The sequence below is a fragment of the Phyllostomus hastatus genome, unplaced genomic scaffold (genome assembly GCF_019186645.2).
Source record: "Phyllostomus hastatus isolate PE091 unplaced genomic scaffold, TTU_PhHast_1.1 phas_scaffold_182, whole genome shotgun sequence".
Lineage (NCBI taxonomy): Eukaryota > Metazoa > Chordata > Mammalia > Chiroptera > Phyllostomidae > Phyllostomus > Phyllostomus hastatus.
This window is the reverse complement of record NW_025334013.1, coordinates 6,712,409-6,740,126: the sequence shown is the minus strand read 5'-3', so window position 1 is coordinate 6,740,126 and position 27,718 is coordinate 6,712,409. Positions and strand designations below refer to the sequence as shown.

The window sequence follows — 27,718 nt, the reverse complement described above, 5'->3', positions numbered from 1 at the left end:
CCTGTGTGTGGGTCCCCCAGGGATGGTGGGTGCGGATGTGCTGCTGCTCCGCTCCTGAACAAAGGGAGGTCCCCAGGGCTCCCGTCCTGGGACTGCGGGTCCTGGGCCGGAGCCTGCAGGCTCAGACATCTGGTCCCCCCGATTTGGTCTCCCATTGCTAGTTAATACACAAATTGCCTGCTTCTCCAAACCTCCGGCGGTCAGTTCCCAGGCCTGCGGGGGGTCGCCCCAACCTGAGCCACTAGACGTTGATGAAGGATCCCTGGTCGCCATTGGCCGTCTCGGGCTCCACGCAGCGCCCCTTCCGCCGTGTGACCCTGCGGTTCCGGTGGAACTTGGCGTAGCAGCGCAGCCCTGAGCGAAGGGAGTCCAGAGGGTCAGGGGTGCCTCCCACCCCCGCCAGTCTCCTCCCCATCCTCCCACACACACCCTCTGGGGCCCCTGCACCCTCCCCCCACTCCCTTCTTTATTCTGCCCTACAACCAGCCCGTCCTCTACAGAATGCGGAGCGAGGGAACGGAGAACAGATGGAGCACTGGGGGCGCGCAGAGCTGTGAAACCGTTCTGCGCGATACTGTCATGCTGGATGCACGTCATTAAGCATTTACAAAAACCCACAGAACGTACAGCCCGAGGCGTGAACCCTCACTTATATTATGGACTTTAATGAATAATAATGTATCAAGATTGGTTCATCAGTTGTAAAAAGTGTACCATGCTAATGTGAGGTAACACACTGCTTGGAAAAAAGCCTAGGAAAGACTTCTGAAAGGACCGCAGGTGCTGCCCTTCCCTACAAAACCTCCCAGGATCCCCACTGTACTCAGACGGAAATCTAACTTCAGTCTTCCTGCTTTCCCTCGCATAGCCAGGCATCTCCTGCCTCAGGGCCTTTGCGCCTGCCGTTCTCTCAGCCAGAAACCCCTCCCCAAGCCCTGTGCATAGCTGGCTCCTTCGTGGCCTTCAGGTCTCAGAGACCCCCTACCCACCCACCCAAATCAAAGTAGGCGTGGCCTCCTGGTGCACCTGTGGGAGGGCTTTCTGGCTGTGGCTCTCTCCGCTCTGCCACAGCCACCCTCGGAGGTCCATGGGTAGATACACTTTTCATTTGAGGCCGTGTCCTCTGGATGGTGGGGGAAGGGCATGTCAGCGTGGCCTGAGCAAATCCCAACGTTTCCCGTTAGGAGTGACCGCAGACAGAGAGGACATTGCTAATTTAAGGTCCACTTATGTCACTGTCAAGAGAATAAGGGGACTTCTATGAAGTGTGTGCTGAGTGGCCTAGAACTGACACCTGGGTCACTGGGCTTTCAGACCCATGGCCACACAAGTGGTACCCGGGAGTAGGCAGGGGATTCACGAGCAGGAGTGGTTGGTAGCCACTTCAGAAGCCCTTCTGGAACCGTCCAGAGACCAGGCTGGCCCGCCTGCTGGACTTCAGCCCTGAGCCCCGTGTTCAATGTTTTGGGGTATCTTGGGAATCCTAAGGACTCCTGGTCCTCCTGAGGGCTCCTGGCACCCCCTGGACCCCTCTGGGGTGGCATCTCGGTTGGAACTTCCTCCTGCACAGCCTTGAAGGAGCTGCCTGAACTGTCACTTATGCTCTTCATTTTTTTGAGCCTGAGTCTCCAAGGAGGAGGAGGCAAGGGTTTGGATGGAACCGGTCAGTGCGAGGGATCAGCGGAAATGAACAGATGAGGCTTTGTTTGTAGACATACCCTTTGGATGCCTGGAAAGTGGTCCCTTCCCACTGGAGGCCCAGGGAGGAAGGGAGGAAAGATGGGAGGAAGGGAGGGAGGAAGGACTGATTTTGATTCCTGGGCAGAGGAGCCACCACTGAGCACCCAGCCAGGCACCAACTAGGCACGAGCAGCTAGCTCAGTAGGGCCAAGCCCCCCTCACTCGGCTGGGCTGGACCTGGAGGCCAAGGCTGAGGTTTGGCCCCAGTGCGGTTCCGGGCTCCATGGACTGGAGTGCCTCCTGCCCCCTCTGCACCTTGGTCATCTCCTCTGTGAAACGGGGCCCCGACCCTGCACGCAGGTACCAGAAAGCAGCTTCCAGCATCCCCCCGCTTCCCACACCAGCTGGCCCCGCTGCCCCCATCCCCTCTGACCTCCCAGCTGGTCCTTCCTGTCTCCATTCCTGCCCCTCAGAGCCCTTCAGCCATAGGGAGCTTTTAACCACAAAGTCAGACCATGTCAGTCCCCCGTTTAAAACCCGCCTGCACCGTCTGATTACAAGTCAAACAAGGGCCTGCGAGATCCTCCCGACCAGTACCCCCTCCATGCCCCCGGGCCTTTTGCTACCCTCCCTGGGGCCTCTAGGTGCCCAGCCCACCCTCCACACCGGCCTCAGTGCTGCCCGAGGCCCTTGCCTTTTCCCTGCCTCTCACCTGGGGCTCCCCTCCAGCAGCCCAACATCCTCAGGTGACTGACTCCACTGTCCACTCCTGTCCATCCTTTAATGAGGCCTCCGGACCATTTTCCTTACAGCCCTTCTCACTTTATAAAGACATTTTATCTATTTATTTCCTTATTGTCTGCTCATGTCACTCGAATGGACTCTGTGGGTGCAGAACTTGCTGGTTCTTTAAGTTGCTGAATCCCCAGTGTCCAGAACAGTGCCAGGCACATAGTAGGTACTCAGTAAGTGTTTCTTGACTGAATGGATGAATGAATAACTGGACTTAGGTAGTGTTCTGGCGTTCACAGCAGACGGTCTTTAGCTGAAGTGAACCAAACCAGGGCACGTATCTCAGGTTGGCTGATAGAGGAACTGGGACCAAACTCCCCCACTCAGGAGGTATGAACGCTAATGAGATATTGAATGATATTGAGTAATTATTGTTTATTCTTGTTATTTTTTATTCCTCGCCTGAGGATATGTTTTTATGGATTTGAGACAGAGAGTGAGACAGAGGGAGAAACATCGATTGGTTGCCTCCTGCACACTCCCGACCAGATCGAACCCGCAACCCAGGTCTGTGCCCTGCTTGGGAATGAAATCGACAACCTTTCGGTGCACGGAAGGACATTCCGATCACCTGAGCCACCTGGCCAGGGCTTTGGTATTTTGTTTTTAAGAGCGTCCTTATCTCTGAGAGATAGACTGAAATATTCACAGATGCAATATCTCTAAACTCCCAGGAGTTGTTTCAGAATCATTCCGGAATGGGGGACACTGAGCAGGGGGGAGACGACACGGACCGGCAGTGAGCTGGTCACTGGGGCAGCTGGGCACTGGGCAGCGGGGGCTCATCATGCTGACTACTTAACATATTGTTTGAAAATTCTCAGAATACAACACTGAAATGATTCCCCTACGTTTCTAGCTGTGTGCGTTTGGGCAAGTCACTTAAACATAACCTCTCTGTGCCTTCCTTTGCTGTTGTGTAAAATGGGGATCAGAATAGCCCCTTCCTGGGTGGCTGTGAGGATTGAGGAGACATAAGGACTAAGGATTAAGGAGGATAGTGTGAGTCAAGTGCTTAGCACAGAGCCCGGCACACCTGGGCACACCTGGGTGCACCTGGGCAGGAGGGCACCTCCCGCGCTGGGCGGGCGCTCAGGGTAGTTAAAGGGGTAGCTGGCCGAGGGCATTCTTCCCTGGGACGTGCGGGGAAAGCCACCCCCAGCCCCGCTATCACACTTGGAAGGCTCCCCTGGGGTAGAATTCGGGCCTTCTCAGGTTTGATCTTATTTAAAGAGATAGGCTCCTCTCTGCTCCCTTCTCCCGCTTCCAGATCGTGGGAGATCACGCCAGCTTGTATTTCAGAGGTGAGAAAAGCAAATCTCACAAGCGATGCCAGGAACCCAGCCTGAACGAGTTCGCAGATTGGGAAGGCCCCGAGCAAAGCTGCCGTTGCTCGCTGCTGCAGCTCCCGAGGGATTCTCCCACCCCCGCCTTCGCCGCAGGCCCCCCTCGGCCCGCCCTCTGCCAGGGAACCGTGTCCCCCCACGCAGCGCCGAACCCGCGGAGGGAGGGAGGTTGTGTGGTTCTCAGAGACTGAGGCCCCTCCCCGGGGGCCCCGGCTCACCTTCCACACACATGCAGTCGTCGAAGCATTTGTTGTTGAGGCCCCGGTTGTGGGGCGTGCAGAGGTGCTCCCGCAGGCCACAGCAGGTCCCTGCCGGCACAGCGAGCACACGCGGTCAGCCCAGCTGAGTGGGCCCGCCCCACCGGCCGGCGTGCGCGGTCCCCAATGGACAGGAGATCCATCATCTCTGTGGCAGGGCCGTGCCCTGGCGGGGTGGGGCCATCTGGTGCGCAGGGCTCCCAGCCGGAACCACTGACGGCTGTCACGGCCCAGGCCCCCGCGGGCGGGCGGGTGGCAGAGACCCCAGCTGCCCCAGATGGGCGAGTGATTGACCGTGGGAGGGGGGCGGAGGCGGTGCGGGGTCACCTCCCTGGAAGAGCGGGCAGGACGGCTAGGGGCCGCCATTGGGGAGTCAGCTCGGAGCTGGGGGCGAGGCCTCCGGGACCATCGGCACCAGCGTCCTCTTCGGACAGATGGGGCAACTGAAGCCCCGCCCCCCAGGAAACAGGGAGGTCTCCCGAGGCAAGCCTGGCCCACCGCAAACCAGCTCTCTGAGTGACTGTCCAGGTGGCCCAAACTGTGGCCTTTTCTCTCTGTGCTCAGGGCGAAAACAACGGTTTGGAAAGAAAACAGCCGGTCGGGGAGCCGGTGGTCGGGCTCACACACGGCCAAATGCCGGCTCGGCTGCCGTTTTGGAGACTATTCCGGCCACCGAGTAAACCACGGGGCACCACCAGGGAGGTGCGCCATTTGGGTCTCCCCCTGCAGGGCACTGCTGCCCAACAGTGGAGAGAGCGGTTAGCACCTTCAGGATGTCACCCTGGGCCCGTGTCACACTGGCCCTTGAGCGGCCCCAGCACTTAAGGCAGCACATGGGGCAGTGGTTTACCCAGCAGGTTCAGGTGTGGGCCACTTCCCAGCTATGCGACCTTGGCCGAGACCCTCAGCCTCTCTGGGGCTCAGTTTCCTTGCCTGAAAACTGGGGGTGACGGGGTCTCTCTCCCTGGGTTGCCATGAGGATTTAAATAAAGTGTGACAGCAACTCTCAGGGAAGTGGAAGCTGGAGCTGTTCCCCCTTATGATCCCCAGAGGGTCATGAACCCCAAGGCCCCCCTCATGTGCCCGGGAAGGCCCACCCCACCCCCACCCAGGTCCCCCAGTGCCCGGGCGATGCTGGTTCGGTACCTGGCAGGCAGTCTTGGTGGTGGTCGCACGGTTCCCCTTCGGCCAGTGACGTTTCATTGCCGTCGCCGGAGAGTTTACCCCGGTGTCTCTCTGGGGACGAGAAGGTTGGCGGTCAGGAGCCAAGGCCCAGCAGAGCAGAGACTAAGCAGCAGGACGCTGGTGTCAGAGTGCTTGAGGTGCCACCCCCACCGTGTGGCTAGGACACTCTGCCTCAACTTATCTCTTCTCTACAATGGGGTCAACGGCAGTATGGACCTAACATTTTTTTTTTCAGGCTATGTGACAAGTTCTCAATAGTGGTATTTCCATTGGGGTGCCCGTTCCAGTGTGGACTCCATGCATGCCCCACCCATCCCCCACTCTGGACATCCGTCGGTCAGGCTGGGCTGACGAACAGACGGATGGTGGGGGAGGGGAGGGGGCCCAGGCAGGGGTGGCAGGCAGGTGGACGTACCTTTCTTTTTGGCAGAGGGCCAGACCTCGGGTTTTAAGTCTTCATAATCAGTCCAGTCGAACAGAGCCATGTCCAGCGTGGGCATCACCTCCCCACCAGGCCGGGGCTGAACCTGCAAAACGGGGGTGGAGAGGAGAGAGTAAGGAGATCCCAACTGGTGGAAGCAGAAATGTGGGGCCCCAGGGCCAGGGGGCGAGGGAGGGGCTCCTAGGAGGCAAGCTCACCCTCTGCTAGAATACAGTCCCCTGTGGTCCCTGCCCCAGCAATCCCCAGTCACCGGGGTGCCCGCCTCATCTGACAGTCGAGCAGAATGGTGCCCACAGGCAACCCATGCAGACAGCAGGTGCGGGGTGTGGGGGCTGGGAAGGCAATCGTGCCTGCTCAGGGGCTCTGCACCCATGTGGAGGGAGTTCACCTCCCCGCCCCTTCTTGCCCCTTCAGAAATTGTCAGCTCCCCACTAAGGCCACGGCCACAGCCCCACTCCACTCACAGCCACAGGCCAGCCGTCTCAGGGCCGGACCTGCCCATGGCAGGACGTGGGCAGTAAAAGCACCTTCTGGGGCTGGGCGCTCCGTGGCTGGGCTTCAAGGGGACTGGGACAGCAGGGAGAGCCACGTACTTATGGGGGTGGTCCACAGCTTTTATCAGAATCTCAGGGGGTGCAAGACCCAAAGAAAGAGAATAAGAAAGATTTGCTAAAAAAATAAAGCTTTTCTTCCACACAGATGTTACTGCTCATTTTAAATGATATGATTTTTGGAAAATATTTCAAAGCTACCGAAGAGGCGCCATAATGCGCACCTCGCTAACTGCAAGAACGACACGATGAACTCCCGCGGTCCCTGCCTCTGGACCTGCCAGCGGTAGCGACCTGGCCGCACCTGCTTGCCCGCTCCCTCTCCATACATCCGCCCTAAAGCTCTGAAGCACGTGCTAAGTGTTGACGAATGCCTGTTCATTCTGGGTCCCGGGGACCTGGGTTTTCATAGTATTGGAATTTCCTGTACTTTCTGGGGCATCTAAGTTCTCCCCAAGGGCGTCGCTCTTCTCGGTGCAGAGGCCAGGGTGTTGAGCGGGCACTGGGTTCCTGGGCGGTCCCTAGGGTGAGTCCCAGGACCACTTTCTGCTGGACAGCGGCAGCCCTCAGAGGACAGGGTACCCACCAGGCTGTAGCTGGGCTGGACGGGCATCAGGAGACCCGGTTTCCAGCTCGCCCCAGGGGCCTCCGCCCATCCCCTCCCGCCCCTGTGCCTCAGTCTCCCTACGTGTCCTAGGAGGGGTTGTATGATGTGGCCGTAAGGACTCCTCTGGCTCCAAGGCCGTTTGGAGGCCCCTTACCTGGGGCCACAGGGATGTGACAGGCAGGATCAGGGACTCTTCTGTGGCAGGCGCTGCCTCCAAGGTGGAGAGGTAGAGGACGGTCGGGGCCAGGCTGGTGGAGGATTCCTCTGTTGTGGTGTCTGGTGCCTGGTCTTCAGACAACTCCACCCTCTTCATCAGGGAGCTGGGGCCTCGGACCAAGGCTCGGCCTGAGACACAGAGTTGGAAACACAGGACCTTTATCTGCTCGCCGCCCCGTATCGGCCCAAAGCAGAACCCACATTTCCCGCTGCAAACAAGGGGCGGCGGGCAGCACGGGACAAGCCTGACAAGCCCTTGGCTCAGCAGACATCCCTGCTGCTCACTCCCCTGGGGAGGTGGAGACGGGGACGGGGAGGCGAGAGGCAAAGTCTTGGAGGAACTTGCAGTGTTGCCGGGGAGACCACCCAAGGGTTCTCGGTCTGCGGCAACGGTCCGGCAAGTCCAAGGCGGGGCTGGCTGGGTGCAGCCGGGGGTGTATGCACAGCAAGTGGGAACAGACAGGGTTGCCTCCAGGAGGCTGGCCCGAGGATGTACAGTCTGAGTAGGGGAGCGAGGGGGTGAGGCTGAGCTGCAGCTTTTCACACGCAGGGAGGGCTTGCCAGGCGGTGAGAATCATCACCCTGTGTGCTGAGGCCCCACTGTGTGTGACAGCCCCGTGGCGGGCCCGACCCTGCTTCACAAGCATTACTACGTGACCCTGCAGCAGCTCTGGGTGGGGCGGGGGGCGGCGGGAAGGCACTCCTTCAGTCTCATCCTCCAGGGAGGAAACGCAAGCAGAGAGGTTCAGACACTTGCCTGAGGGCACACAGCTGGTCAGAGTCTGAATTCGAACCCAGCTACGCCTGAGTGTAGAATCTCGGCACTTTTTACCACCAGGGCTGCCTTCTAAGACACACAGGCACGAGGCAGGGTGTGACTAGGCAGGTTTGGGCGCTTGGGACAAAGGGGCTTTGAGCGAAGCTGGAAGGGCCGGGCTCTTCCTGGCCTCTTCTTTCTCAGCAAGCTCTGACTTTACCCTGGCTGGTGTAGCTCAGTGGATTGAGCTCAGGCTGCGAACCAAAGTGTCGCAGGTTCGATTCCCAGTTAGGGCACATGCCTGGGTTGGAGGCCAAGACCCCCAGCAACCGCACATTGATGTTTCTCTCTCTCTTTCTCTCTCCCTTCCCTCTCTAAAAATGAATAAATAAAACCTTAAAAAAAAAGATCTGACTCCAAGGGTGGTCGGGTCGGCTGGGATCACTCTGCTCTCCAGAGATGGATCCCGGGAGCAGCAGGGCTGCTTAGGGACCGTGGAATCTGCTCCATTCATTTCCCAGGCCTCACAGCTGGTCAGCAGGGCAGGGCCTGGCCTCCGGACCTCTGCAGTCCCCTCCTCTTGCCCACTCTCTTAGGAGGGCCCCACTGGCCCACTGGAACTGGGGGCCGGAGCTGAACTGAGCAGGATCCACACACCGTGTTCCCTTGGCCTCAAGGATGCCAGCATCCAGGCGTGGGAGGCTGAGAGTCCAAGCTTAGACTCCCCGCCCCTCCCCCCACATGCACACACTTGGCGGGGGGCGGGGGTCTCAGTAGACCAGGTGGGGAAGCATGCCCCAGCTATTTGCAGGGGAAGGTGGGTCTGAGGCTCCACCACCTTCCGGCTACCCAGCCCCTGCCCCATCCCTGCTTGCAGCACTAGACCGGCCCCTAGGGGCAGCCTCGTCACATGGAGGGAAGCTGGTTCGGCAGTGGGCTGGAGGCCAGGTGAGACTGGGGCTGGTCCAGCCGAGCAGAGCTGCTGGGAATGCTTGCTCAGAGACCGAATGGGCAAAGGGAGTGGGCGGCTGAGGCCAGATGCTTATGGGGATTTGCAAACGTGGAGGAAACTTAAAGGAGGGCCAGGGGGGCTGACGGGGGGTGGGGAGCATCACAGGAAACCAAGAGGGCAGAGGCAGGAGGGATAAGGATGGGGTGCCTCTCCTGGGACATCTATGTCCAGGTTGGAGGACACCGATTTGGCATCGAGAGAAAGCTGGCAAACCAGTGACAACTGCTCACTGTCCCTGCCACTTGCCAGGCACCGTTCTCAGCCCTCTACATATCAAGCGGTCTCCGAATCTACACTGAGGGTACATGGGGACCATTATCCTCATTTTGCAGAGGGGGAAAATGAGGCAAATCCCGGTGACTTGCCCTGGGCCACACAGCCAGTAAACAGTGGAGCCAAGACCTGAACCTGGGCAGGTCTGGCGTCAGAAACTAAGGGCTCAGCCCCTGCTGTGTGCTTCAGAGCTGGTTAAGCGGTGTTCTCGGAGGGCACTGAACTGGCCCATCTCTACTCAGCAGGATAGGTTTGGGTCAGATACCAAGTAGAACTTTCTGACTTAGGAGGATCATCTATTGATAAGAGCTTCTGTGGCCACAGGTCCCTCTCCTCCCCCCCCAGGCTCCAGCCCTGAAGTTCCCTCGGCCATTTGGGTCTGAGCCCTCTCCCCTCCCCCACTCGGTCCCTCCCTTCTGTGGAAGGACACCACCCAGTCTAGCTACCTCTGTGCGGCTTCAACCTCTCCCTGCGTCGCTTGTGTTCCCTGCCGCGCTTCCTCCCCGGAGACCGGTTCTCCTTCTCGGGGTAGGGCAGCGACAACCCCAGGAACAGATTCCTGTCCTGCAGCAGGCCAGCAGGACTTTGTCTGGGCGGCAGCACCTCTGCCCCTGGCAGCCTGGAGGCCTGCCTGGTGGAGGTGCCCACAGCTCCCTCCTGGGCCCAGCCAGGCACACGGGGACCCCGATCCTTCTTGCCCAGGCCCCCCCGCCGGCGGTGGTGGCTGGCCTGTGGCATCCATCGTGCTGGGCCCGGGAGGCTGAGGTGATTCGCAGGGAGGTTTCGAGCAGGAGTTCCAGGTCCCAGGGAGCCCGCCAGGCTCAGCTCCAGAAGCACCAGGAGGGCCAGGAAAAGCATGGGGGCACCACGGGGGGCGGGCCGGGCCATGGGCTCCTCCCTGCAAGAAAAGCGGCCTGTGAGCGGGCGGCCCTCCTCCTCCACTTCCCGCTCCCAAACCCCCTCCCTTCCATCATCACGGCCTGGAGTTTCTCAACAGGGACAGAGGGGGACTGTGCCCCTCAGGGGACACTTGGCAACATCTGGAGACGTTGGTCGTCAAAACTGGGCAGTGCCACTGGCTGCTGGCTGGAGGCCAGAACGGTGGCAAAGATGCTGGAAGCCCGGACGGTCCCCCACAGCAGACTCCCCGCCCAGACAGACCACCGCGCTGGGCTGAGCACTGCCCCCCCCCCCGCAGGAAAATAGCTGGAACAGCACCCAGGCTCCGGGTTAGTCCCGGACACACACCTCTGCCCTCTGCCCAGTCCCTGGAATGAGCTCAGAATCACGTCTCTGGTCCCGGGACCCGAACCGAAGCCTAAATGCAAACAGATGGAACGACAGCCTTTGGGCACGCGCCACGGCAGGAGTCATGTTCAGTGCCCAACGGGGCATCACACGGCTCGGTCGTCTCCACGGCGCTCTGGGGTGGCGCCTGCTGTGCTCCGAAGTGGAGGTTAAGGCCCAGAGCACGTCGGTCAGGCCAGAGGGCTGGCGTGGGTGCAATCTCACGCCTGTGCTCGGAGCTGTCTCGTGGCCATCCCTGGACATCCTGGTTCTGCTATGGCCCGTTTTCCCCTCCAGGGTCCGGGCAGGTTCCCTGCTGGGCTGAGGGGTTCTGGAGGCTTGACGCTAAACCCTGCAGGGTGGAGTGAGCCGACAGCCCCCCCCCATTCTCTACCAGAAGCGGCACCCCCTCAGGGGACCCACAACTCTGCCCCACGCTGGAGGAAGAGTCAGACCCCTGGACGGTCCAGAGGACCGTGGAGCTGAAGACCATGGAGCTAAGGCCCACAGGGCCTGTGGCTGGTGGTGGTGGGGTGTCAGCCGGACTCTGGAAAGCACCCCTGGGCCCTCCCCCACAGCGGCCCCTACACCCGCCTCACTGCATCCAGACGAGTCTTGGTGCCAGGTTAGCCAGGCTGATTGAATTCTGTGGACTCCCCGAGGCCCCCACCCCGGAGGACCCCGTTAGGCTCACAGAGGTGCTTATACTCCACTTCCCGGTGATCGGTGGCCATGGGGTTGTCCAGGGAGGGCTGCGGGGCCTGTGAGGGCTCCCGCATGCCCTCCGCCAGCCCTCTGGTGCCAGCTGCCCCCACCCTGGCCCCCCCTCCACCCCAGGTGCGCCTTTAGCCAACCCTGCCTGAGGGGCCCTTGAAGTGGGCGCAGGGGGCAGGCTGACCCGCTCTGAGGGGGCCCGGGCACCTGCTGCCCTTTACCTCACTCCCCCTTCATCCCGGCCTCCCGTGTCCTGGTCCCTTGGGAGGCCGGGGCCTGGGCCTCCACCGCCCTCGGTTCCGCTCTTCCTAGAACCGTGGACTGAGAAAGAGGCTGCCCCATCCCTTCTCCGCTCAGCCCCCGTCTCCGGAGCCACCTTCGTCTCCTGGGTGAGCCTCGGTGAGCTGCATGGGACCCTGGGACGGGCTTGTTGTGACAACCGCATCTCATCACACGTCCTTCCGTTCCTCAGACCATTATTGATAACTCGGGGGCCCTGGTCGGATGGCCTGTCCGCCTGGCAGGCCCCAGGGGACCTCTGCACCCTCAGCCTCCCCTCCAGCCTCGCCATCGTGAGGGTCCTGGAGGCAGGAGGAAGGGGCCCATTTCAAAGGGCTGTCAGTTAAGCATTGCTGCCCTCCCAGGGACTCCTCAAACCCTGTTCCCAGAACCGAGGCATGATGTCACCTTTGTTCCCTCCCACCCTTTGTTCCCCACGGATCACATGCAGCCTGCCTGGGGCAGGGGAGAGGGGATTTCAGTGAGTAGTCCTGGTGCCTGCCCCACCCCCCTCCCCTCCACCCAGACCCAGCCTGTACTGCTGCCAGATTTCTCGGATCATATCCCCTCCCCATCCACTGCCCAAAACTATCCATGGCTCCCTAGTGCCTTCTCTTTTAATCACAGACTCCTCCCTTTGGCACTTAAGACCTTGTATAATGTGGCCCCAACCTAGCTCCGCAGCCCTGACTTCGACTTCTCCCCCTGCACAGCCAATAGACTATTGGCCCCCAACACGCCCCATCTTTTCTGTTTCTATTCTCCCTTAGGCTGTTCCCTCTGTCCCAACCCTGCCCGTCTCCTGGCCCCTCCCACATGTCCTCTCTCCCAGGAAGCCTTGTTCAGCCCTCCGATTGGCTGTGCCTCCTCCCATGTGCTCCTACCGGCTCTTCAGGGCCTCTCGAGCCATTTCCTGCTGGGTGATCAGCTCTTTGTAAAGCCCCTGGCTACAAGGGAAGACCCTCAGGGGCTCTGTCCCACTGTTCCCTCTGGTCCTATCGGGTCTATAGGGCCCTGCCAATAGTAGGCGCCAAAGACCGTGGATCGGAATGGAAGTGGATCGAGTGCAACCCTACTGACCCCTGATCACAGGATCCTGAACATGTTCTCGTGCGTATGCATGAGGGGAGGGGCTGGAGTGAGCACCGGGGGACCTGGCACCGCTTTGTCCTGACAAGCGCCTGGAACTCTCTCCAAGCCCACAGGGCTTTCACGCAGATCCTGGCACAGCCCAGCAGCCAAGACGCCAGCCTGGCGGAGAGCCACTCGGGAAATGTGGGCTGCGACAGGCCCGTGCCAAGGATCCACAGCGATGAGGGGCTCCCGTCGTTTCTGCTGCTCTGGAAGCTGGCTGGGGGCTGAGTCGCACAGCGTCAAGCATCCAGGCAAAAAGGGGGCAGCAGGCACCCCTCCCCACCCCCAGTTGGCCCCAGAGGGTTCTGCTCACAAAGTCTACTCGTCTGGGGCTGGGTCTCATTCCCCTCACCTCTCAGACGGGCGACAACCAGCAGCTGGGAGCTGCCCTGGCGAGAGGTGTCAAGGGACATCAGGACCACCCACAACCTAGAGACGGTGCTCTCACAGCCCGGGTCTGATAGTGACTCCTTAAAAGCAAAGCCAAACAAAAGCAAACGTGAGGACGGCCGCGCCACTCCCGGCACAGGGGTGAAGCCCAGGCTGGGTCTTGCCTTTGGCCCCTTTCTTATCGCATCCTCTCCACTGCCCCGCAGGGCGGGTCGTTTTCCTCGTTTTCCAGATGAGGACTCCCGAGGCGAGGAGAGGGTGAGCCACAGATCCAAGGTGACAGGACTGGAGAGTGGCAAAGCCACTCAAGGCTGGGACCTCCCTGCACAGGGGCAGCCCTTGCTCCCCATCGTCTGTGCACGGCGCTGCCTCGGGGGTCCCCTGCGTTCCGCCCCACCCCGTCCTGTCCTGGCTGAGGGTGCGGTCAGCACCCAGCAGGGGAGACCAGGGCCAAGGAGGGGAAAAGGGGCTTCTCGCAGGCTCTTATCCTGTGCAGAGCGGAGCTGCAAAACTGTCCCCATCCAGGCTGCCAGGAAGCAGCATCACATGCAAATGAAGGCAGCGAATCCAGCCTGGAGCCTGCTTTGACTCCTGAGCCCCTCCCCCTCCGAACAGCCTTGCATTTGGGGGCCACGAGGTGGGGGGGGGCTCCTGTCTGGTGCACAACTGCAGAGCTGGGCGGCCACCGGGCAGTCTTGTTGCCTTGCTGATCAGCTCACCCGCCGCATGGTGGGCTGTGGCAGGAGAAGGAGGTGGTTTGGGGGTGGGGTGGGGGGGCATCCGATAGGAATCCCCCAACAGGGATCTCAGAGGGGTGGGCTATGGTGCTCATTCCAGGCTGCAAGCCAGGCAGCCACCCCCTGGGAGAACTTGGCCCGTCCACCCCCACCCTGACCCACAGTCTCCTCCTCATGTGTCCAAAAGGGACACGTTTGGCACAGACGTGTCAGGGGCTCTGCAAGCATTCGCTTCTAACCTGACTTTTTAAAAGTGTATTTCCCACTATCAGGTACACTGGAGTGAAAACCACAGACACTCTCCGAGATGTTCTCCACCAGCTGTCACACAGGCACAGCTCCCCAACCCCCACCCCCCGCCCCGTCGTGACTAGGGGGTTCCCCTGCGTCACCGGAGTGTCCCGCAGACACAGGGTGCGCCCTTGGAAGAACCGCTGCCATCTGCAGCTACGTATTCGCACGTCCGCTCCAGGGGTTTCCGGGCGCGAGCGACCGGAGCTGGTCAGAGGCTCGGTCTCGTCCAGACACGTACGACCGACCGACCGACCGACGTCCATTGCATCCTTCCGCGTCCCTGAGGGGCAGCTTCCTTTTCCTCATCAACTTACTTGAAAGCCAGGCAACACTGTACACGGGGGTGGGGGGGGGGCACAGCAGCGGCCGCGCAGCACCCCTAGGGAGAAGAGGCCGCGGAGTCGGACCGTGAGCGGCCGCCAGCAGGGGCAACCGCGATGCGGGGGAGGGGTCAGTGTCGGTGGTGGTGGTGGTGGGCGCTGCGCCGCTCACTGGCGCTGCCTCTGCTGGCCTTAGGGATTGGGATTGCGGGTGAGATTGCCCGGAAAAGGATCTGCCCTGCTCAGAACATCGGGGTGGGGGGCGCAGGGGGAGAAGACCACTGGATCGCGGGGTGAGACGGTCTGCCAAGGGCGGTGGGAATTCAGGATCCACAGGGACAACAAGACTCCTCCATCTGTCAGTCTGTCCAACTGACAGCCCCCCCCCCCCGCCCCACTGCCCCGTGGGGAGGGATGACGGATAATTCTCCAGGATCTAGAGGGAGTCCCCAGGGGCTAGGGACATGTATGGAGGCAGTGTGCAGAGGTCATATCTGTAAATGTTAAAAGATAAAGCAAGCCCTGGCCAGGTCGCTTGGTTGGTTAGAGCATCGTCCTGATACACCACGGTTGTGGGTTCGATTCCCTGTCAGGGCACATACAAGGATCAACCAATGAATGCACCAGTAAGTAGAACAATACATTGATGTCTCTCTCTCTCTTTCCCTTGCTCCCTTCCTCTCTCTCTGTAAAAATCAATTTAAAAAAAGATGAAGCAAAACACAATACATAGCAACAACCGACACATTCAGGGCTATCACCCCACTCACTTTTGGACGTGCCCTGCCTGGTCTGTCCACCTTCCTGACTGTGCCCGACTCTGTGGCACAGATGCGACCCTCACCTGCCGAGCTGCCAGGATGGACACCCTGAGACCAGCACGGGGTCCCTTTGGGGTGACTGGGGCCCTTCTCTCTTCTGTGGGAGCTTCAGAAAGGGGGGAAGGGTGCTCCGGTGGGGGTGGGGGACTGGCTGGGGAGGGGGCCTAATTCTGGCCATTCCTCCGGTCACAGCACAGATCTTGAAATGACGCTCCCCGTGCAAACACCCTAAACCTCCTCTGCTCTCGGCAAACTTTGGATGGGAAGGGACCTCTGACCCCTGAGAGGCCAAGAAACACGTCCAAGGACATCTTGCTCCATTGAGAGAACCCAGACGGGGAAGCACCTGCCGAACTCACCCCGAACACATCGCCTTACTCGGATGCAGTCTGGGCCCAAGGGATGAGCCCTCCCAGCTCCTGGGGGAATGGGCCTGCGGTTTCTCGGCCTGCTGGGCACAGCTGGGCACCTCACACCTGCCTCTCTGGGGAGTCTGGACACCAAGGGCTGAATTCTGCCCTTTGAGCGGCAGCCTCAGGCAGGACTGGCCTCCCTGTCGGTGGCCCCTTTGTGACAAAACTCTCTCCAAGTCCCCTGCATGTTGCAGGCAATGAAAGCCCCCTACACTGTTCTTTTGCCTCGTTCCTGCTTCTCGCCAAAATGTTGTCCAGGTCGTGGTCAGAACAAGCCTGATCACTGGCGCTCTGGCGGCTTAAAACTCTTCAGTAGACAAAGCTGCAAGACTTACAGCAGACAAGCTACTCCTTATCTTTCACCCCCCTCTCAGTCCTGGGCACCGCCAGCCTGGGACCCTGGGCGGGGGGGGCAAGACTGTCTGCCCAGAACCCCGACACAGTACTGCCGAGGACAGATCTTATTAGAGGCAGGAATCTCTGATGCTGTGTTCCCAAACATCCCTGAAGATTTTAGGGGTGCTCTAACTTGGAACTGATGGGCCTGACTCTTCCCGGAACAGCTGGAACTGGAGGATGGAGGTGGCCGTCCTCAGGTGCCCTCCATCCACTTAGACCAGGGGGGCTACCCTGCAGGTGGCTCCTCGAACCTGGGACTCCAGTTGAGGGGGCGTCTTAGAGCTCCTGGCCCCTGGGATCAGACTGCTGTCTTCTTTAGGGGGTGCTGACTCCCCCAGGGTTGCAAAGTGCATAGTTTTGCTTGTTCAATCAAAATATCTACATTCCCCATGAGAGTCAGGGATAGGTGGGTAGATTCTAAATACATGGACTGGGCTCCTCCCAAGGCAGTTTGGGACTAGACTGTCCCTCTAACCGTTCTCACCATCTCTCCCACCATCGAGTCTCTCGAGTCACCATTTCACAGTCTGGGAAATGGGATCCTTCGCCTGCCATGAGAGTTTGACTATTTAGGAAGTCGGTCCTTCCGTGCGGTGCGGGGGTGGTTCTGGGGAAGGACGGAAACAGGAGGGTACGTGGGGCGAACGGCGGCGAGGAGGAGCTCACTGCGGTGGGCGAGACTGGAAACAGCTGCTTGGGGAGGCGCTCGCGGGCAGCTGGGGTGTGGACAGTCCTCAGCCAGCTCCTTGCCCATCTCCTGCCTCCCTGCGGCTCTGAGCCCTGCAGTGTCCCCTGCCCAACAGGAAGGGGCCTGTCCCGGCTCCCTTTAGGCTGCAGAACAGCCAGAGCCCCACCTACTCCGCCACATGCATTCACCCGCCCTGGTCTCCCTCACAGAACTCTGCCTCCCAACCTGCGGAGCAGCAGGTGCTTCTCTGCCATGGAGACTGCTGGGCAGAGTGACGCCAGGGGGTCACCACTTGCGGAGCCCCTCTGGGAGCCACGCAAGGGAACCTGCTCCCATCTGAAGGGGGAGACAGGGTCCCTGCTCCTGGACATCACGGGTCTGACTGGGGGCGATGAGCCCTGGCTCAGGAGGAGGGGGGTCGCAGTGTGACAGGGACCTCCAGCTCTTGCCTTGGGGTACTCTGTCTATGCAGGCAAAGCAGCCCTCACCCCAGGAAGCCTCCGGTCCAGAGGGTGAGTTCCAGCTGCTGCCCTTAGGGACAGAACTCCCAGTCTGACCGGAGAGACCCAGCTCTGGCCTGGGAAGTTCCTGGAATGTCGCGGACGGAGCTGCTCACCTACAGGCAAAGACTCAGTCGCGGCCCTCCAGGTGTCCGCTCTGACCTGGCAGAGAGCACAGGTCTAACGAAGGACTGAGGCACCGTCGTAAGTCCTACTGATGCCAACATGCAGACGTCAGCCCAAAGCCACGAAGCCGAGCCATGGGGGAGCCCCACCGAGCCGAGTACAAAGAGCTGTGTGTCCCTGGGCAAGCCGTCCACCTCTCTGAGCCTCAGCGTCCCCTCCTGCAGGGCACCAGTGGGTGTGAGGGTGAGGGAAGGAAAGGTAAATGAGTTGTTACCCATTGAGGACCCGATAGGCAGCAACTGTGGAGGGAGGAGAGCGGGCGGGGGTGCATCTGTGCCTGCGTGTGCAGGGCAGGCACAGGTGGTCCCCTCTTGCGTCTGGTGGGGTGATCGATGGCTTCCACGGGGCAGGCCGGGCCGGGCCAAGGCCAGCCTGGAAGCGGTCATTGTCTCCGAGGTTTGGCTTCCCTGCAGGAGCAGCCCCATCTGCTTTTATTGTTTCCAACAGCAGCCTCGGGAATTCCTGCCCCCCACCAGGCCTCTGAGAGCCTGTGCAGGGATGTTGGGGGAGGGGTGCTCCTCTGCCGGCACCCCACCCCCACCTCCTGGTTACAGGTGCTCCTCCCCTCCTAGGCAACCCTCCCGCCCCGCTCTCCGCTCCCCAAACTTCATTATCTCGGTGCCCAGACCATTGACCACCACTTGCCGTCCATCAGACCCACAGCTTAATCATCGAGTGACAAAAGTGCCTGCTGTCGGCGCTGGCAGAGCCAGCGTGGGGCAGAAAGACACCTGGAGTCAGGCAAGCCTGGGCATGAGTCCTGGCTCCCTGCACTTCGTAGCTGTGTGACCCTAGGCGAGTCCATTAACCTCTCTGGGCTTCAGACCCACATGTGAAAGAGGAGTGTTTGTCTGGGTTTCATGCGTTGGGCATTTACTAAGCTGGTCCTGGAGCTTTAGTTGCATGGTCTAAGTTAGCCCTCTGAAGTGGGCGGTATTTTTCCCATAATAATGGCAATAATGGCTCCACATTGGGACAAAGATTTGGGAGATTTGCCCAGAGTTACACAGGTAGGGTAAGTGGTACAACTGAGATTTGAACCCATGGCCATTTGACTCCAAAGGCAAGGTCTTGACCACTCATGCCACAGTCAGGGACTGATACTGGTGCAGACACGACTGTCAGGGGTGACGCATTCTGGGGGCACAGAGAGGACCCCTAAAAACTTGTGGGATATACAATTAGTTCACCCCAGCTGCTCTAGATCAGGCAAAGTCTTCATCGCTCATAAGCCCACATCCCTCCGGGGGTGGGTGCAGGCAATCAAGGCCAGGCCGTGGTGCTGCAGTGTGGGGGCTGCCGAAGCTGGGACCTGGGGGCAGGGGGGGCAGGGCCTCTCGTGGTAAGTCTTCAGCCAGCCCCTCACGTCTACTGGAGAGGAAGGGGTGGGGTGGGGCGGGCCGAGGGCCTGGAGCAGCCAGAGAGGCAGGTCTCCACTGTCAGGGTCAGAACAGGGACGCTCGCACGATGCCCCGCTGGGGAACATGCCCAGGACCCCTCTCTGTTCTGCTCTCCCGGGCTGCGGCGTCAGGGAGGCCGGGATGCAGATCCCAGCCCTGCCTCAGTCCTGGCTCAGACAAGTGGGGTAGCTCCTTCTGGGTCACGGAGCTGCTAAGCAAATCAGCGGGGGAAAACCCCCCTGAGGACCTTGGCCTTCCCGTCCCTGGCTAGTCTGTTTCCTCCCCTCTGGTCAGGTACAGCATCCCCCTCACCTTCCGGAGGGGTGCATGGGGCTTCTCCGGGCAGCTCGTTCCCCCTCCGACCCCCCCCCCCGCCCCTGCCCCCAGCCACGGTCCTTGGCTGCAGGACTGACTCCGCCCCTGGCCTGGCCAGCAGAACCCAGTGGCACCTCGGGGGGAACCTGTGAGCTGCAATTTTCAGCTCATTCCGCCTCCTCGACCGAGGATCCCCTTCAACAGAACAGGTGTGTGCGGAGCACCTACCGTCGGCCAGGGACTGGGCCCACAGGTGGAGTGGGAGCCAGCCCCACCCAGGGAAGTGAGGACCACGAGACACAGGGAGGCAGGAGGGTAGCAGGAGGGCTTCCCACTGGAGGGGCGTCTGCCCTCGGCCTGCAAGGACGGGCAGCCTTCCGCTGAACGCAGAGCAGGGACGACACTGCAGACGGAGGGAGGCGTCCCGGCCAAAGCTACGAGGGAGCCAGGGCACGGAGATGACCTGTCCTTCATCACGGCTGAGACCCCAGCTGTGGATGGGGCGCGCTGGAGGCAGGCAGCTAATTTAGTGGCGTTAGGAAGCCATGGGGCTTTTAGGTTGAATGGTGAGGACGACAGAGAAGGTGCCATCATTTTCACGGGGGCGGGGTGAGGGGCAAGGAGGCTCTGAAAGAGGCTCCTAGAGGTCGCAGGGCCACTCAGCTGGCTGTCCCTAGGACGGCTGCGGCCCCGGGAGGCAGGGCACAGACATGGAGGAAGGCTCTGGGTGGCCAGAGTGGGCCTGTCTGCCAGGCAGATCATAAGCTGCGGGCTGAACGGGGCGCGCAGGTGAGGGGTCCCCAGCCCCATCCCGGCCTCTCTACAGGGGAAAGGCTCCAGGGGTCAGCCCTGGGCGTGGCTGCCGGCAAGAACTCAGCCAACTCGCCACCTGGGAGAAGGTTTCCCTTCTCCGAAGTAGTTCTCATGAGGCCACTTAGCCCACATCCCGGCGGACACGTGAGGTGGGTGTCACCTGTTAGGATGACACAGAGGATGATCGGAGGGTTTGGGCGACGACACGGCAGGTCCGGGGTCCAGCAAGACGGTCCCTCCCCCGGAGGAAAGCAAAGGGTTTGGGAGCCAGTGCCCTGGGAAGAAGCGATCAGTGTGAGGCAGGGGCTCAGAACTGGGGATGGGCCCCCTGGCTGCCTCTGTGATAAATGAGCTGCTGTTGGCAACACCGTCCGCTACGCTGATCTCATTTTGAAAGCAGAGACACTTTTCGCCCTGATGTTTCAACTCTGGTTTGAGGACAAACAGGGGGAAGAGGGGCAGAGAGAGAGAACAGGGTAAGAATGCAAATGCGTGTATGGGTGGGTGGGGCCCCGTGGTGCGGGAGGGGGCGCGCACGCTGGTTTCTCTGCGGTATCTCTAACCTTGAATTTCTGATCCATTTCCCCCTCTCTGTGGAGGCCCCATCCCCACCCCACCCAGGGGCTGTAGACTCCCTCGCCGCCTCCGCTGGGTGCTGCGCTGGTATCCAGCACGCTTTTTTTTTTTTTTTTTCTTCTCCTCCCGCTGATTCCACACACATCCCCACATGCAGGTGCTATTATTATCCCCGTTTTGTGAAGGGGACACTGAGGCTCAGAGAAGTGCGTTCCTTTGTCGAAGTCACTCCCAGAACGTGTCTGCCTGACCCCAGAGGGATGGTACTAAACCAGGAGCTGGGCACTTTCTTGCGTGCCACGAGGCGCGGAGGTGGGCAGCGTGGAGGAGTACGCTGGGCTGCCGAGCCCAGGCAGAGGCAAGGCTGGGGGCGCACCCAGTGGAGGAAGGCGAGAGGACTTGGCGGGAAACCCGAGAGCCCTCTCGGCTGAAACCTCGGTGCCTGCTGGAGGCTGAGACCCCAGCCCGCAGTTAGAGGGAAGCCGGCAACGGGGAGGGAGAGGGGCTGCACCCGGGGAGGAGGAGAGAGCTTACGCCGCCGTCGGGGTGGCTAGGGCGCGGTACCTGCCCGGGCGGAACCGGAGAACGCGGGACCGAACGTGAAGCTCGCGAGGGGCGGGGGTCGCACTCAGAGTCCCCTCTCCCTGCCACACACCTCAGCCCCTGGGGCAACCTCAAAAGGGGCAGGTGGGCGTACCTGCCAGCTCCGTCGGGGCTCGGGGGAGTCTTCAAAGCTTCTTCGAGCGGTAGTGGACTGGGGTCCTCGGCCAGAGAGACCGACCACCCGGCGAATGAGAGACAGAGAGACAAAGAGAGACCGGTCCCGGAAGGAGAAGGCTAGTGCCAAGGAAGAGCGTGGGCGACACCCGCGACCGACCGGGAGAGGGCGGCGAGGGCGCGCGCGAGGCAGAGTGTCAAAGCGTGGAAAAGTGAGTGTCCGGCGGAAGGTGGGTGGATGACGGACCCGGAGCGGAGCCAAGAGCCGAGGGGAGACGCGGCGGGGAGCGGAGGCGGCAGACGGACCGACCCGCGCGGCCGACGGCCGGGAGGGCAGGGCAGAAAGCAGCGTCCTCACCTCTAGCCTAAATCGTACGCGCACTCCGCCCCTGAGCGCGCCAGGTAGCCCACCTTTGTCCCGGCGCGCAGCCAGGTGAGGCGGGAGGGCGGGGCCAGGGGCGGGCCACCGCCAGGCCTTACCTGTCCGGCCGGCGGGGCGGGGGCCGAGAGCCTGCGGGGGCCGAACGCAGCCGACAAACTCGCGGCTGAGCGGGAACCGCGCGGAGAGGTGCGCGGGCGTCAAGAGGACGCGCCCAGGCTGCGCGGGGCTGGAGGGGAGGGGGAGGGGGCGGAGGCGGATGAGAGTGAAGAGGGCGGGAGCAACGGGAGGGGGGGCGGAGGAGGGGCGGTGGGGAGTCGGCTCGGAGGCCCCCCGCGGAGGGGCAGCCCCCGGCCACGCCAGGCCCGCGCGCTCCCGGCCGGCGCGCCCTCGCCAGCTGCCCTCGGCGTTCCCGGCCCGCTCCCCAGAGGCCTAGCCGCCGCCGCTGCCGCCGCGGCGAGGGCGCGGGGCAGACAAAGGAGGCAGACAAAGGCGGGCGCAGCCGGGCGGCCGTGCGGGCTCCGGGCGAGGCGGGCCCACTCCTCCCGGTGCGTAAGAGCCGCCTCGGCGCGGCCCGAGGCGCGTGGGACGGGCGGGGCATGGGAGGCGGTGGCGCATTTGGAGTGGCTCCGCCGGGAGCGGGCGACAAAGGGCCACGGCAGGGGGTCCCTGGCGGACCCCAACAATGAATCGGAGCTGAGCGCTCAGCTGCTGCGGCGTCTGGCCCGGTAGGGGCCGGCGGGTCCCCAAAAGGATTATTCCGCCTAAGCTGTCAAATAGGACAGAAAAAAATGCCCCGGTGCGAGGGAAGCGGGACCCGGCACCGCTGAGCCTTTGTAGCCCCGGAAAGTACATGAAGTGGTGGTGGGCGGGGGAGCATTCTAGGAGAATTCGCTCCTGCACGTAGGGGTGTGGGGTCTTCAAAGCGGCACCTGGTGAGATTCCCAGGCGCTGACGGCCGCACTGATGCGCCGCGGCCCCACCCTCCCAAGGAAGCAGGACAATCCTACCTGTCCTTTCTCCCACCCCCCCACCCCCCACCCCCCCACCGGCCCCTCGCCACGCCCCGTCCAAAGTCTGATGCTCTCAGCCCAGCCCGAACGGGACAAAGCCAGTGGCCGGGAACTGGCTCATCCATCACCGCTCGGGGCTCCTTGTCTTGCCGACCCCGGGAGTCCGGGAATGCTGTGTTATGGGTCCCGCTGCCCCCATAGCTCACGGCGGGGTCATCGGGGCCATGGGCGCTGAAAAGATCAAAGAGCGATGGGGTGGGACCTGCGCGAGGGAAGCGGCAGTCTTTCCATTTCGACTGTGTGTGTGTGTGTGTGTGTGTGTGTGTGTGTGTGTTTCTCCTGAATATGGCAAATTATGGCTCAGAGGTCTAAGAGCTCTGCTTTGTAGTCAGGCTGAATGCGTGGGCTCCTCTTCTGAGGCCATTCCCCTTGTCCTTGGGCGAGCGGCGTAAACTCTCTGAGCTCATTACTATCCCTGACTCCAGGGTTCAAGGGTTAAGCGTGATAGATAACCTGGGTGAGGAGATGCTGTTCGTAAGGTCCTGGACCCACAGGAAATGCTCTAGGAAAACCAGCTGCTGTTGTCACTGTGATGTTATCCACTCGGTAGGCCTCAGGGTGGACTGGCCAAAGGGCGAGGCAGCTTATTCACTGGAAGGTTTAAACCCCCTATCCCATAAATACCCGCTGTGCACCTACTATGTGCCAGCTCTGTTCTGGGCGCCAGGGCTACAGCGATGAGCAGCATGGGCTGGACTGCCTGCTCTCACGGAGCCTCCGTTCTAGTGAAGGAGAGAGCGAGCACGTGTCTGTGTAACACGCCAAGTGGTGACCAGTGCTGTGAGAAAGGGTAAGAAAGCACATTAAGGAGAGGAGACATGGAAGGGGAAGAGCTGTTTCCCAGCAGATTCTCAGAAAAGGCCTCTTTGGTGGGGCAGTTTCTTAGGCAAAGAGAATGAGGTAGTGGAATGACTAAGAACAGCGACAAAAAAAAAAAGAAAGAAAAGAAAATGAAGTAGTGAAATGACTAGGACGACACAAAACGTTTTTATTTATTTATTTTTAGAGAGGGAATAGAGGGAGAAAGAGAGAGAGAGAGAGAGAGAAACATCAATGTGCGGTTGCTGGGGGCCGTGGCCTGCAACCCAGGCATGTGCCCTGGCTGGGAATCGAACCTGCGATGCTTTGATTCGCAGCCCGCGCTCAACCCACTGAGCTACGCCAGCCAGGGCACAAAAACGTTTTTAAAAGGAAAGAAAGCGAAGAAAACGAGGTGATGAGCCGGGCGGCCAGGAGAAGGATGCGGGATGCAGGCGGGAAAGGCAGGAGGCAGTCAGAGGCCCAGAGGCGGGAGTGTGCGTGGGGCCTGGGAGAGCCCAGCAGCTGGAGCAGAGAGCGCTGACGTCGGAGGGGCGCGGGCCGGGGAGCCCCAAAGGCCACGGTGAGGACGTGGACGTGTACTCAGAGTGAGGTGGGAGCCGGCCGGAGGGGTCTGAGCCCTGCAGAGACGGGACCGAGTTGGACTTTAACAGCGACTCACTCCGGTTCCTAAAGCTGAGAACACCCCGTGCAGGGACAAGCACAAGAGCGGGGAGACCGGTTAGGAACAGTGGCAGAGAAGAGGGGACGGGCACTTGGGCCCGGGAGGGGGACAGTGGTCATGGTCCTCCTTTCCAAGGAGGAAGCCGTGGTCGGTCAGGCACTCACTGAACCAGAAGCAAAGTGCTAGGCACTCTGGCTCCAGTGCTCCCCGGCAGGCGGTCTGTGGCCGTGCCCAGACTCTCTGTCCTCTGGGTTCTCCTCAGGGCGACACAGTGGGGAAAGCTGGGTGTGAGGGGAGGCCTGGGCTCCTATCCCACCCAGGTTATGGTGACTCTGAGCCTCAGTTTCCCCACCTGTAAAGTGTGGTAGTTGAATAGCCAAAGAGGGAATGACAAAATGTGGTGTATTCATACCACGGGCTATTATTTGGCCATAAAAAGAAACGAAGTACCAATGCACCTCACAGCTGGGCAAATCTTGGAAATAAGACCTGAAAGCCAGATGTCCAAGACCACGTATCAGGTGACTGAGTTCATGGGACATGTTCAGAATAGGCAGGTCCACAGAGACGGAAAACAGACCAGGGATGGCTGGGGCTGGGGGAGAGAGACTGCGGCGAGACTGCTGTTGCGTGTGGAGTTTTTCCTCTTCAGAGTGAAGAAAATAAATGCCCTGGATTAGACCGCGGTGGTTGGTGCACAACTCTGGGGCTCTCCTCCAAACCACTGACGTGCACACTTTGAGGGTGAACTCTGTGCTTCGTGAATTGCATCTTAACAAAACGGTTCTTTTTTACAAGCTGAGCTGGATCAAGGGCTTTTACCCTGAGGTCCGGGATGACGTCGGAGGGCCTGGACACCCCTAGACTGGTGGGAGACATTTAGAGTCTCTGAGCATTTGGGCAGAAGTTCAGAGTTTCAGAAGAAATTAAGAAGTTCAGCCCTGGCTGAAGTATGGAGAGCGCCCAGTGTCACTGGCCTTTGGCTGAGGTCGGAGGTCAGCAGTGGAGCCCAGGGTCTGGGACAGCTGTGCAGGCCAGGCCGCACACCAGAAGGCTGGATGAGGGAGGAGCGGAACGGTCTGTCTGCTGCAGCCCCTTGTTGGGCATCTTGGGCCCTGAAGGTGCATGTCCTCCGTTAGGGCACCTTGGGGGCTGCCTGCTGCCTGGGGGAATGAAAACGGGGTGGGAGGGTGCACAGCTAAGGTTGTTTTGGGTGGGGTTTTGAAAAGCATGCTGCTTGGCCCAGAGCGTTTGCTCTAGGGGCTTAAACGGTGTGTGCCAACTTTAATATCCTTGTCGTGACAGCCATTCATTGAGCATTTATGTGCTAGGCATGGTACACCTCCAATTTTTACAAGCGTTATTTCATTTACTTCTACTCAACTCGATGGAATTTGTGCCGCTACTATCCCAGTTTACAGATGAGAAAACTGAGGTTCGGAGAGTGAAGGGGCAAATAGCTGGTGCAGAGGCAGCGGCGGGTGAGAAGCGGCAGGTTGGATGCACGCACGAGCAGCCTAGTGGGTGTGGGGGCGCCGCAGTGAGCACACACACCCCTCACTCCTTTTCTAAAGCAGCTCTTTGCCACACACCATGCCGATTACAGTGGCAATCGGGGGTCTTTGCTCCTCATCCAGACTGTTAGGGTTTGAGTCGGGCAAGTGGCAATGAGCCACTGTCTGCCATTGTTCCGTTCCTCTGTTCTTGCCTTCACTCATTTAACACACACTCATCGAGAGCCTGGATTTGGCCGGGGCCTGGGTGAGGTGCTGAACTAAAAGAATGAATGAGGCTGGGTATCTGCTTAGGGGTTGTTCCAAGTGGATGGGTTCCTGAGCACTGGGGTGTCTGTGGCTGACTCTGTGACTCTCCCACTCCCTGTGTTTGGTGTCCCAGGAGCCTCCAGCAGGGGCAGGATCCACGATTCAGCCTGTGATCAGCCTGGTGGGTGTGGGGGCAGGGCTTTGAAAGCATCTTAGGGTCTGAACACTGTTGTCTGTTGTCTTCCCCAGTTCACGCGTGGTGTGCTTGCTCGGTGGGCCCCAGGAGCCCTCGTTGGCCCACGTAGGCCTTCATCTTTGCAAGGCCTTTCTCTGCAGGATGTTGTTACATCTTGCCTTCTCTGCAGTTTCAATATAAACGCCCCTCGGGAACAAGTTTGTCTCTGTTCCCATTTGCAGACCCTTGGGGACCTGCTGCAGTTGGCAAATAAGCTCCTCCTCCTCCTGAACATCCCTCCTTCCCTCTCAGACACCCTCCTGCAGTGTGTCGTTGTGGTGAAAAATACGCAAATAACTTTGAAAAACAGAAACAGTCTCCCAGCAAATGGGTTTTCAAACATGTAATAAATTAACCCCATAATGTCATCTGGGCCCCTCGACCATCCATCATGCTGATGTGATTAAGATATGAAAAGCCAGATGCCGCAGAGCCGTGTGGATGGGAGTGACAGATGAGTTTCCACAGCGCGCCCCTGCAGCCCCCTGCCTCCCCCACCCCCTGTGGAACCCAAGGCCACCAGAGGTTTAGGGGACATCCATCCAGCCTCTTCATTTCAGGAATGAGAAAGGGCCTCTTTGGGGTTAGGGGTCAGGTCACTTCGAATCCCTCATCTGTCTCCCGCCTGCTTTCCTCTGCGTAGGGCTGACTCTGAATACAAAGCCCCACACCCAGGCACTTTTACCTTTGGGTTTTGACAAAGTGGGTTCCCCAGTGTCTAACAAGGGCTGTTGGGACCTCAGTCTCCCAGGTGGGAAAATGTTAAGTGTTGGGTTGTATGTCCTCCAAGGTTTCTCTGGAGCTCTTGAGCTGTGTGTCAGGAGACCTTTGGGTGGCTTGCACTGCGTCCTCTTAGGGCAGAGGGCTGGGGCTGTGGGCCCACGGAAGGGGGGCCTGGCACAAGCCCCATGATGCTCCCACTATGCCCTGGGGACCTTTGACGACGAATTGCCTCCCTAAGACTGCCACTTCCTGTCACCAGTGAAAAAGCTACTTGAACAGCCTCCAGAAAGAGGCGATGAAGGACCCTCACTTCCCTAGTGGCCAAAGCATCACAATGATTAAATCTCGAGCCAGGGGACACCTACCAGCCAGTGAGCAGCTTGGCTGCCCCTGTGTGAAAGTGGTCCTCTCACACATGGCATGATGGGGCCAGAGTCTCCATGTCTCAAAAAGAGTTGCTGTGCCCCAGATGTGTTGCCAGGCACATCAACTCTTGAAATAAATCATCCACCCCTTTGGGTTAAGTGCTGCAGTTTTATGAAATGCAGACTTTTCCTTGGGAACAGCCCAAACCAGTTGTGGTGATTCCCATACTTTCTTGGGCATCAGGGCCCCTGGGGAGCTATTAAAGGGCCAGTACCATGCTGTGCACTCTGGCTGAACTGGTAGGTCTGGGAGGTCAGGGTTTCCAGTATTTAATAGGCTCCCCAGGGATTCAGATGCAGATTTCCAAGGACCCCTTTTGAGACCCGCTCTGCTGCATTACTGGCTTAATGGGCCAAGCTACACCTTCTCTCCTCTTGCCCCCACCCCATCGGAAGTGTGTAAATGAAGATTTGAAAGCTTCTGGGGTAAAGGGTCTCCCACATTCTTGGCTAGATCTGCACCCCCACAGATGGGTGTGGCTTCTGACAAGCTCTCAGAGGTCAGAGACAAGGTCCCTGGGCTTCTGGTTCCGACT

The 27,718-nt window shown here is 60.1% G+C and overlaps 1 protein-coding gene across 1 annotated transcript; it reads right to left on the bottom strand.

The window, feature by feature from the left end:
- Positions 1 to 241: 241 nt before the first annotated feature.
- DRAXIN (dorsal inhibitory axon guidance protein) lies at positions 242 to 10,006 on the bottom strand. Its single transcript, XM_045860030.1, has 7 exons — positions 9,565 to 10,006; positions 7,015 to 7,205; positions 6,558 to 6,560; positions 5,676 to 5,787; positions 5,222 to 5,311; positions 4,037 to 4,126; positions 242 to 354 (listed from the first exon to the last, which is right to left on the bottom strand). Exons 1-7 carry the CDS (start codon positions 10,004 to 10,006, stop codon positions 242 to 244), a joined length of 1,041 nt encoding a protein of 346 aa, XP_045715986.1.
- Between the last annotated feature and the right edge of the window lie 17,712 nt (positions 10,007 to 27,718).

Bases quoted from the DNA above. Each gene is read 5' to 3' on its own strand.
- DRAXIN (XM_045860030.1), bottom strand. From the start codon at position 10,006: ATGGCCCGGCCCGCCCCCCGTGGTGCCCCCATGCTTTTCCTGGCCCTC. The intron at 7,206-9,564 runs GTAGCTAGACTG...TCTGTGTCTCAG, and splicing joins GAGGTTGAAGCCGCACAGAG to GCCGAGCCTTGGTCCGAGGC. The intron at 355-4,036 runs GTGAGCCGGGGC...CCCTTCGCTCAG, and splicing joins CGACTGCATGTGTGTGGAAG to GGCTGCGCTGCTACGCCAAG.